The following is a 12,357-nucleotide window of genomic DNA, read 5'->3' as shown; positions in this document are numbered from 1 at the left end:
TATCTTTTGGGGATAAAAGTTAGCCTGAAAAGGGCAGTTTGGTATGTCCTTGGTTCTTCTGACAGGCACGGTGGCTCAGTGGTTACAGCCTTGGACTCATAATCTGACAGCTTGCTCGACGTGCGTGGGTTCAATTCCTTGTCCCACCACCGTGTTGCGCCCTTGGGCAAGGCACTTTGCCTCGCTTGCCCCACCCAGGTGCAATGGGAAGCTGTTAGGGGTAGTCACAGTCGTTGTACTGATGAACCCTGTGCCACTTGTAGGCTGCAAATGTGGTTCCGACATATTCTAATGATGGCGGAATAAATGTAAAGCGCTTTGAGGCTGTTTACGGCATAAAGCGCTATATAAATATCTACATTTATTTATTTTATTTTTATTTTTTAAATTCTGAAGTGAGTTTATTGTGCTGCTTTGCCCTCTACCTGGTTGCCTCCTTGATGAATACAGGTTTCAGCCCTGGTCCTCATTGCATCAATTCCATTGCGTACCCTCCTTGTGCGCCGTATACTTGCGAATGCAGCAGTAATTACGGTTGCGAATATGTTGGAGGCTAGCTGGTGGTCCTTGCTATAGTGAATACGTTCCAAAACCTAATGTTATTATCTCTCCATGTCATCAGCTGTGTGTTTCGTTTTAATCTTTGATGTAGCCAAACCTCATCTGTGGACAGAGTGAAAAATAGGTACATTTCTTAAAGAGGGCATATCTTCAAAAATTGCGAGCCGATGGTAAATTGTTTTGGTTTATTAAAGCTAACGATTTAAGGTTTCTTTACATACCAAAATACATTTGATCAACTTTTCAGAAATAGGAGAAAAGGAGGGAGCAATGAGGGTTCTGTTTTTATTGGGACACCCTGTACCTAAAGCATATAAAAAAAATTAACCATATTTATTATATTCTGGAAATTGGTCGCCTTATGACATGCAACCATATGTATCTTACACTTCTCACAATTTCATTTCAATTTACTGTACTGATTTGCAATCTAGTGCAACGTGGGTCGATATAGTGACAAAAAGTACCGCAATGAACAGAGCACATCTTGTAAAATAATTATGTTTATTATTTTGTGATTAACGACCCATGTTTATCCATTCTTAACATAAAAACAACTTGGGGAACCTTTACAAAGTATTCATAACCTCATTAATAAACGCGATGCGTGCGGTCCAATTACATTTAGTTATTTGTGAAAACGCAAACGCAAATCGAGGTCATTAATATCTCACAATTGACCGCAAAATGCGTAATTGTTCCAATGGCGCTCACAATTGACCGTCGTTTGCGTGATGTTGTGCGTCGAACAAACTGCACACGCGCTGGCTGCCGTATTTGGATTGCGCGCTGCCATATTTGCACAGATTGTGATACGCACTTTTGTTATTGGTCGCCCTGTTTTAGTCTGATCGATTTTTGGAAAGGGAAGATGTAAAAATCATCTATTTTTATAAACTTTTGAGCAAAATTTTGTGTTATTTTGTAAGGTGAAGAGATTAAAGTGACGGTTATGAATAAGGTTAATAACTTTGCATCGGTATGTCGGGCATTGTGAAAAATCTAAACATTTTGCTTTGGACCTCGGAATATTCCTCGGTTCCAAAGGCAAAATGTTTAGATTTTTCACAATGCCCTCCAAATAACCGATGCGCAGTTATTAACCTCTAAATAAAAGTGTCATTTGATGTAATGAGGCGAAGTGTTGTATTCAGATATATCTTCTGATTTTACATTGCCAGGTGTGTATGGATGAGACCTTGGATTGGTAATTAATATACATTTTTATGAGGATTTTTATTGTACTTCTGTATATTGGCTGATTTTAGTTTATTAAATATTCACAAATTGGGCAGTTTTGGTTTAATTATCCATGGTTTAAAAGACATGCCCATTAAACTTTATGGGGTCAAAATATATTTGTGAGATTTTAAATTTACCATGAAAAACAATTGAACTAAAACCTCAAAAAAAAAATTCCTGTGATATAGTAATTTTAAACATGACATGAACACCTGCATGTTCAAATGTCATGCACAGTAATTTAAATGAATTTTATTAAAAATGATGGATATATAAACTATGAGACAAACCTAAATAATATTGACAAAGCTCAGAAATGTGTCGGTTTCTTTGAAAACCTTTGTTGACAGAAACAGAAACTGAAGTAAAGCCATAATTAATGTACTTAAAATATGAATTTGGTTAAATTTTTTTCAAACCTGATTTTTTGGCATACTTGTAATGTTTACACATGTCCCAACTGGTACAGCCAAATTTGTTATGTTTGTTGGTCAAGAGCAAAGTTGGACATAAAGCTTGGGCAGCTGATCCTGGCTGTGATGGTTTATTGTGGTATGGATTGGGTGTGCGCTTCTTAGTTGCGAGTGCCTGATTGTTTCTCAAATGGTTTATGTGGTGTGTTCAAAAGTGGTCAGCAAATTCCTGCAAAGTACATGTATGTTGAGGCTTACGGTTTATACCAGTGCATACAAGCATTTATGTGACCATCCACCACAACTGAGCCCGGATGTCGCCAGTGCCACTAGTGAGATATGCTCCATTGAACTTTTAACAATAAACAATAGGAAACAAATGATTTATTGACCGTTTTATTTATTTTTCATTACTTAAATGTCAAGTACTATAGACATGATATACGTCATTTTAAAGCTAATTTTAAGCAGAATATTTTGGTTGAATATCTCAAAAATGATGATTGGCGACTTCAGGGCTCAGTTGTGCTGGATGGTCACATATTATATCAAAACAGATGGATTGAAAAGTGTAGAGTATCAACTTTAATTTGACAGTAATATAACTTAAACAGATGCAATAAATTAATGGAAGTTTCATTGATGCAATAAAATAAATGTATATTTTAAAAATACAGGCTGTATCAAAATGATTGGTACCCAGCAGTTTTCAATGATTATTTGACAAGACTGCAAAATGCAACATAAGATCCATCAATATTTGTTAGATTAGAATGTGATAAAAGGTTATAAACTATAAATTCTGGCCATTCCAAGAGGATCCAATGTTGCATTTGAAAGAAGAGGGCTTTTCAATAAACACCAAAACCAGTGGGTACCAATCATTTTGATACAGCCTGTAAAAGCCTATAATATGAAAACAGATGGACTGAAAAAATTGTACAGGAGAGGATTCGACTTGATGTGCTATATCTTGCATGCATCATTTTGAGTTCTTTGTCTTGAGTGCAAGCAAGTTTGGGTAGCTACAAATGTAGTTGCCTATAAAGTACACTTCTCAGTTAGTGGTACACATGGAAAGCCTGATATTAATTTAAATTTCTTTCTTGTTTTATATATTTTCAGAAATCAGTACAGAATGTGCAGATGACCTTGCTTCAGACTAATAGTCTACACTGACATCCTGGTTGTACCACAATAACTACTGCAGCAGATTTATATTTTTTGAACATTTTGCTTCTGTAAAGATAACAACGCTGAGACCAAGTGCGTCTTCTTGTTCAAGATGGCGCTTTCTCAATCCATGCAGAAGTGGTACCGCCTATTGGTGATGATAGGAGTCACAGTACTAGTTTTGTCTAGAGTTACATCTAGTGCAGTTGCTATGCAAGGCGATGATAAAAAAGAGCGTGGATGGTGCAAAAGATGAAAAGGTATGCACAATTTTAAGTACCGTATGTGAGGAATGCATTGTTCATCAGTGGTTGAAAAACTAGGGGCACTTAATGATCTACAGCCTCTATAATTAAAGACAGAGATAAAAAGAATTTATCACGTCTGATGTTACTGTCAATTACGATCCTTGATTGGTTTACACAGGTTAATCAGCGCGTAAAAGGAAGACCGATCTATCTGGTGCTGATCGGAGAAAAGGAATAGCAGCAAATGGCGAAAAATTACGTACTTTTACAAGGCAAAAAGCAGCTTTTCTAGGCATTGTGGACATGGTGCCTTCGGTTATGAAAGTTTCTTACTATAAAGACCTAACTTTTGAGATGGTTTGCATGTCGAAAGGTGCAAAATTAACAATAAGGCAAAATGTACACGTAGCTCTACTTGTATGTACACTCAGACATTGTAATTTCTGCTGGAATTAACCCTATGGGCACTACCGGGCGATTTATCGACATCTATCGAACTTTATCGAATATTATCGAACTATTTGTATTGTTACAAGGACTGTGTATCCGCTCAATGTTGTCGGCATACTACAATCGTGTCATCATTCACTAATGATGAAAATTTCCATGATTGGGCCGGTTTCTAGCATGATCATGTCGTAATTGCCAATGAAAATTACCTGTGTGTACGCATTTTGTTGTTGTATTTATGTTTACACAATGGGCTTCGTAATTACCGTATAGCGTAAATTTATTATGACACAATGACATGGTGCTGACCGTGTGGACGTTCTCATCAGTCATGTATCATAATCGCGTCATAATCGGGTAATTACGACACGATGACAAAAATATACTAGTGTGGACTGGGTCTAAGAAAGGCAGTAGTGTCCATGGGGTTAAAATTCATCACCATTCAATATCATGTTTTCATGTCACTAATTATTCACATAATTGAAATGAAAAATTCTGTACTATAGTGTATATACAGGAAATATATGTGTTTCTCCCATGGAAAAGGCTTTTCTTGCAAAGAGATTAGACGATAGAGAATTCAGTTTTACAAGGCGCAGCAAAAGTAAAACTCATTTACCTATGCTTAGAAAAGGGATGATTCCATTGTTCCAGGTCGGGTCATTGTTGTTGGCAGGGCCCATGAACCGTCTCATGAGGATGTTGGGGCGGCATCATGTTTTGGTTATCATTGTTGATTAGCAATCAAAGAAGCAACATCGGGAAAATTTTCCCACCCACCACTAGGGGTGTGATTTTCGGGTAATTTTGTGCCCGGGTACCCGGCGCATTTTTCGGGCGGGTAACCGGGTACCCGAAATTGAAAAAAAAAAAAAAAAAAAAAAAAAAAAAAAATGCATTGAATTTGAATGCATTTTGATAGCATTAATAGAGTATGACATGAAAACTATGTATCAATTTTCATATTAAAATTACAAAACAATGTGCAAAATTCAATTTTATTTTTTTATTTTTTTAGGTCAACCATGATCCTAGCATTTAGGTCTAGGTCCAGGTCCAGAGACACTACAATTTAATTTTGGTACCGGGCAGGGAATTTCCTGCCGGGTAATAGATTATCAGGCGGGACTCGAATTCCGGGACTCGCTCACACCCTTACCCACCACTCCCTTTAAGGGTATGTTGTTGGTGAAAAATATTTAATATTATATCAATAGAATTTTGGTAAACCCTTTCAAGGAAAGAAAAAGTCTACAAGGTAATAGTTAAATGAAAGGAGATATGGGTAAACTTTATGGAAAAGTTAGCAAGATTGCTTACAAAAGGGTAAGAGAAAAACAAAACAAAATTAATAAAGTTATGAATTGTCAATTATGTTTTATTAGCATGATATTATCAAAATGTTCCTCAAATTTTTCAAAAGCATAGGAACACATGTGAGAAGGAAATCTTTTACAGTAAGAGTTATTTGCAAGAGAATAGTTAAGTAGGTTATCTCCAATAGAGTACCTGAGAGGGAGAAGCTTCCACAGATCTGGTTAAATATGTTTAAATATAGTCGGGGGTTATATATCTTAATTAATTAGCTTGTTAATTTGTAATTTATTTATCTCAGGTGCCATAGGTATTTGAGAGAAAGCTTTCATAGATCTTCAAAGATAATGGGATCTTCAAAGATAAAAGGGTCACAATATAATAAGGTTGCCCTTATAATTATATTCGTTCCCGGGAAACGGAAGTATCAAAGAATTAAGAAATTGTTTTAAAATACTTATAATTGTGCGAATATCTGTTGGCTTATTTCTTTACTACCTCCATAGTGGATGGGAGGCTTGGATTTTGAGATATATTTTGAGGTAATGGACTCACAGCATGGATACTGATATTGGACGTTGTCATTTTTGACATTAGCTTTTAAAAAAAGTTACCCTTTTCAGAGTCTTGATTGAGCAGCGACATAGCTTCAGGGACTGCCTTTTGAGGAGAGCAGAGCATTGCCCTCACTGCTTTCCTTATATATCTGATATAGGAGAGTGATTTTTAGCTCTCCTTAACCATTCTCTCCTTAAACATTCTATTGTAATGCTCTAAACAGCAAGGCTCCAGAAGAGCTATTTTATGCTCTCCTGCAAATTCCAGACGACAGTCCCTGTATTATTATTATTATTATTATTATAAAACATTTATATGGCGCTCCACAAAGCACAGAGTGCCTTACAAGAAAACATTTACAAAATCAATTCAAGCAAATAATTAAACAAAGCAATTCCAACAATTGAAGCAATAACATACAAAAACAAGCAGCAAAACTAATCTGGATAAAGATGGGTTTTGAGCATGCGCTTGAACCCAGACACCGACTCCGCCTCTCTGATCTCAGTAGGGAGCTCATTCCATATTTTGGCAGCACCTATGGCCAATGAAGCATCCCCAGCCTTTCTAAAAGAGCGAGGAACCCAAAGGCGGGTGAGATCAGATGAGGAACGAAGCCGAGATCTGAGACCAAGCGCAACACTACTATTCAAGAGATGAATTAGATCAATCAGGTAACCTGGAGCTTGAGCATTAATGCATTTGAAAATGTACAGAAGTAATTTGAAATGAACCCTTTGTTTAACTGGAAGCCAGTGAAGCTCGTCAAAGTAAGCTGGCAGAGGGCTGGTCCGTCCACAACTAAAAACCAGGCGCGCAGCTTTATTTTGGAGGCGCTGCAAGCGCATAAGATCTTTCATGACGTTCACCTAGTAAAAGCAAATTGGCGTAATCTAGGCGAGACAGTACCAACCCTCTGACAGCATTGTGACAAGCTTCCTGTGATATGAAACGGCGAATACGCCACAGATTTCGTATGTGAAAATTAACAGAACTACATATTGAGTTTATGTGAACAGCTTGCAACACCATCACGGCATCTTCATTCTGCGAAGTGATCATCTACAATGATCTGCTGACACTTGACCACCCATCAGGTGGTCATCCGGAGGATTGTAAACATCACTACGCTCAATGAAGACGTCATGATGGTGTCGCAACCTATGTCGCTGCTCAATCAAGACTCTGAAAAAGGTAAGTTTTTAAGCTAACAATTGACTCGGATTGCCACTTGCAGAACACTACAGAATGTGGAGCTGACCTTGCCACAGAATAATAGTCTACGTGTATGGTAAATACCCTAACACGTTTTCACACAGAAAGAAGGCAGGATTCCCCTCGCTAAGCGTGCGCCTCAGGAAAGCTTCGGTCATAAAGCGGATGGATTATATGCAGCAGTGATACACCCTGCCCAGGATTTTAACAAAAGAAGGCTAGCACAGGAAAGCTGCAGGATGGCGCACATCTTCCTGTGTAAGGGAATTTCAATATGAGCCCTAAATCCACCATATCGGTTTGTCACACATGGGACATCAAAATGGCATTTATCAGCAAAAACCTAGATTGAACAATAATACACGCCTTTAAGGGGTACTACACCCCTGTGGTAAATTTGTGACTATTTTGCATTTTTCTCAAAAATAATAACACACTGGTAATAAAAAGTTATGTATATTATTGGGGCAAGGAATCCAATTACTACACTGAAATTTCAGTGACTCAAGACAAGCGGTTCAGTATATATGATAGGAAGCGAGGTACATCCTAAGCGGTACCTTATTTCTTATCATAAATAACAAACCACTTGTCTTGGGTCACTGAAATTCAAGTGTAGTAATTAGATTCCTTGCCCTATAATATACATAACTTTTGTTACCACTGTGTTATTAGTTTTGAGAAAAATGCAAAAATAGACACCTAAATTATCGAGTGTAGTACCCCAATGCTTATCTTGCATTACAAGCGTTAGCATGCGAAGCACTTGGCATGCATTATTGACACAATGCACTACTCGCACATCTCAAGCAAGTACGCACTTTAAATTCAAGTTAAAGGCACAAATTTGGAGTTATCCTATTTTGTACATATATGTACATTCTATGTGAGTCTATCTCTCTGATTTCTTCAGACAGAGGATATGTACTTAAGTTGAAAATAGAAAGTCATTTCACGTAATTGGAGGAATGTTACTTGTAAATGATTATTTTCAACTTCTTGTAAAAGTTAACTCTACGCAAATGTTGTGTTCTTCCAATTAAGGATGGAAAGGTGTACCTGGTCAATTCAACAGTAGTTGCTTCATCAAACATTTCAAAGGTGCAGTGAACATTCATGATCATATTATGTACATGCATTATATATTATCTGTTTATTTCTTGGTTTGAATGGGTTTAAGCAATATACAGCACTGTGGAATTATTGTTGTGGTGTATTTTTTCTTCTTCAAGTTTGTTCTCTTTTATAATAAACTTTTAACAGTTTTGGCCCAGGTCATTTTATTTCTGTGACATCTTCAAGTTTAAAAGGAAACAGATTGCTGCATGCTCAGATGTTTTCATCCAAGTTATTTTATATATCAAGTGTTTGATCTCCTACACAGACGTGGGTTGTGGTGTAAATATATTCAGTGCATGAGGTCCTTGATTCAAATCCCAACAGTGGTAACAGTGGTAAAAAGTCTGAATTTAATTGACCTTTTCGGTAAATCTCATTTACCTCTGTGGGTAGACTTGAGATGTCGTAATTTAACGTCACACTGAGGTGCACATCCTTTAGTCAACATCGTTACTGCACATTTCAAAAACGGATGTGTGCATCAGCATGATAACATCTCAGGTCTACCCACAAAGGCTTACAGGATTTACCAAAAAAGGTCAATTGGTAGCTTAAATGTAGATTAAATTCAGACTTCCATTCTACCCATGGTACAATACGAATTGCAGATAGCAGTCAGACTCTAAAAGAGTAAGGTGTTAACCGCTGACTATCCCAAACTATCCCAGTGCTGTATGGATAGTCACAATCTTAAGTACTAACATGGTGGTCCAGTGTTGCCAGGTGGAGGAGGTAACCAGAGCTTGTTATATATCCATAAGTAACACAATGTGGTCCATGGAGGCCAAAGGTGGTAAATTTAAAATTGAGATAAAAGGCAAAAATATGAAGTAAAAAACAATAAAATACATCAGAAAATAGACAAGACAAAACTTCACAACTTTAGAACCAAGCTAAACCTTTGGTGTTTTCAGTAAGTGATTCCGTAATGTTTGTATTAAGGTATAACTCAATTTTCAAAAATGCCTCCTTTGGCCTCCATGGACCTGATCATGTCACGCAAAAACAAAACCGCAAAGTGCAATATATAAAGGTATTGTATCATTTACGTCTCCCGAATAAAAAATTAAAGATACATGTATGGTGGTAGCAAAATACATTTTGTGAAAAACAGATTAATATTTCCTTGGAGGAAAATCTGTTAAAACACTTTTTCATTCTCTGCACTATGTTTTTTTTTCATGTTTTGCTCAGGTTGCCGATAATAACCCAGTAATTAAGGACAAAATAGCTGATTTTGAAGGCGGTGATGGTGTAGAGATGGAGAAAGTGGGTGCTAAGGAACTCGGCCAAAGCGAGGGTGTCAGCGTAGGATTCTTCCATGCCTTTGTAGCATCTCTATCTGTGATCATTGTCAGCGAGTTAGGCGATAAGACTTTCTTCATTGCAGCAATAATGGCTATGAGACATCCTAGGATCACAGTGTTCACTGCTGCTCTGCTGGCTTTAGCTGTTATGACTGTCTTATCTGGTAAGAAAGTTTTGATAAAGAATAAAGCAATCTTGCGTTTCGCCTCCCATGATGTCATCTAGAGAAGTTCATCCTAGCTGGCTTACACTACAGAATAAAACACAATTGTCATTCCCAGTTGATTGAGAGTCTATGTTTATGTACTCGGGTTTGAAACATATGATAAAGACTGAAACCTTTTCTTTTTTGATTTCCCAATAATAGCTGCTTTCAGTTTTGCTACCACGATCATTCCAAGATGGTTTACATACCCTTCACATTCTACTTCAACTTCGCTTGCCTTAATAACTGAAGATTGGTTTGACAATATAAATGATGGTAATGTTATTGGTGTATCAATGATTGATTTAAAAAAGGCATTTGATACTGTAAACCATGCCATTTTGATCAAAAAATTACAGTGTTATGGAATCGGCAAATACAGTATTGATTGGTTCAGTAGTTATCTTTCAAACAGAACCCAAGCTACATCTGTTAATGGTTCTCTTTCTGATTTTGATCTTATTAGTTATGGAGTGCCTCAAGGTTCAATACTTGGACCTCTCCTTTTTATTGTTTTCATTAATGATTTACCAAACTGTCTTAAATTTACTAAGATCAGCATGTATGCTGATGATACCGTATTTACTGTGCTGGCAAAAACCCAGCTGATATTGTACATAACCTTAATAATGACCTTTCTTCAATGAAACAGTGGCTTGACAATAATAAGCTAAGTTTGAATGTAAATAAGACTAAATTTATTATGCTTGGAACACCACAAAGATTGGCTAAAATTAATGATGATGTTTTGAATGTTCATATTAATGGTGATATTATTGAAACAGTTTTCTCTTGCACCCATTTGGGTATAATAATTGATAGTAATTTAACTTGGCATGATCATATTGATTATTTGTTGAAGAAGTCTGCCAGGAGTATTTCTATGATCAGGAGGGCTAAGTCATTAGTTCCCATGAGTGCTCTCAAGCTTATATACAACTCTATTGTTGCACCACATTTCAATTATTGTGATATAATTTGGGGTAATTGTACCAAAACAGATTCAATTAAGTTGCAACGAATGCAGGCAAGAGCTGCTAGATATATTTGCAATGTTCCTTGGGACACATCAGGGTCTGAAGTTCTTAATCAACTCAGCTGGTTGAAACTTGCTGAAATAAGAAACATTCATTTGGCAGAGTTCATGTTCAGGGTTACAAACAACATACTTCCTGATAATATTTGCATGTAAAATAAAAAAAAAGGAATATAATTATAATCTCAGGCGTAATCCAAATAATGTTGATGTTCCTTTTCCTTCAAATAACTTTAAGACACGCAGTCTTTCATACAGGGGTGCTCATCTATGGAATGATCTCTCAGCTGAAGCACAGTTGTGCGACAGATCTGCTACGTTCAGGAGATTGCTTTACTGTAATTATGAATTGAACTTTGCCTAAATGTTTGCTTTTGGTTATTACTTTGTCAATTGTACTTGCTTTGTATGTTATATTTTATCACTTTGTCATATATAGTTTTTATACTTGTTTTGTATTTCTATTTTCTTTTAATATCCTTGATTAATGATGTAATGTAATGGAACATGTAAATTTTATGTAGCAACACGGCCCCAGGGAAGACCAGCTCAAGGGCTGATCTGGGCTTTTCCGTGTATAAATAAAATTGAAATGAAATGAAATGAAAATGCATCTACCATTCTATATCATTGTTTGTAAACTCTGAAGATGAGATTTATGTATGTACTCGTGTTGAAACAAATATGATAAAGATTGAAACATTTTCTTTTTTGTTATTCCCCCATTATAGCTGCTTTAGGTTTTGCTACCACACTTATACCAAAATGGATCAGCTACTACACAACTACCATTCTATAATGTTGTTTGTAAACTCTAAAGATGAGCTTTATGTACATGTATTTGGTATGAAACATGATAAAGACTGAAACCTTTTATTTCTTCTTGATTTCCCAATAATAGCTGCTTTAGGTTTTGCTACCACAATCATTCCACGATGGTTCACCTACTACGCACCTAGTCACCTACCATTCTGTATCGTTGACTTTCGAGATGAGCTTTATGTACATGTACTTGATTTGAAACATATGATAAAGACTGAAACCTTTTTTCTTCTTCTTGATTTCCCAATAATAGCTGCTTTAGGTTTCGCTACCACAATCATTCCAAGATGGTTTACATACTACGCATCTACCATTCTATTTGCTGTATTTGGTCTGAGGATGTTAAATGAGGGTTATAAGATGTCACCTGATGAAGGACAAGAAGAATTTGAAGAAGTACAGGCTGATCTTAAAAAAAGAGATGAAGAGGTGGGTTGTACATGTGTTTATTAAACTGGCGCCCTCTGTCAGTCAATGTTTCAGTCGACGACTGATCTTATGTGTTTATTTTGTGGCAGGCTTTACGCCCAGAATCTGTGGAATAATATTGATTTTTTAGACAGTTGAGTAGCTTAACCTTTTGACTGGTGTTTCAAGTTTGATACATGTTTTTGGAACATTCACTGCGCAATTCTGTCACATGGCACAGGAAGACATGGGCACATCAGAAGTCGCGCTATGGTTTGCCAT

The 12,357-nt window shown here is 36.6% G+C and overlaps 1 protein-coding gene across 2 annotated transcripts in view; it reads left to right on the top strand.

Annotated features, from left to right (window-relative positions):
• The window catches only part of LOC140160632 (putative divalent cation/proton antiporter TMEM165), a 40,556-nt gene that overhangs the window by 6,545 nt on the left and 21,654 nt on the right, over positions 1–12,357 (top strand). For both annotated transcript variants that reach the window (XM_072183885.1, XM_072183886.1), the window contains exons 2-4: positions 3,342–3,649; positions 9,491–9,767; positions 11,921–12,096. In XM_072183885.1, the coding sequence (XP_072039986.1) occupies positions 3,611–3,649; positions 9,491–9,767; positions 11,921–12,096 (492 nt within the window). In that variant the 5' untranslated portion in view covers positions 3,342–3,610. The remainder of the gene's footprint in view (positions 1–3,341; positions 3,650–9,490; positions 9,768–11,920; positions 12,097–12,357) is intronic.

Source organism: Amphiura filiformis, chromosome 9 (assembly GCF_039555335.1).
Source record: "Amphiura filiformis chromosome 9, Afil_fr2py, whole genome shotgun sequence".
In the NCBI taxonomy this organism is placed as follows: Eukaryota; Metazoa; Echinodermata; class Ophiuroidea; order Amphilepidida; family Amphiuridae; genus Amphiura; species Amphiura filiformis.
This window is presented reverse-complemented; position numbering and strand designations above follow the sequence as displayed.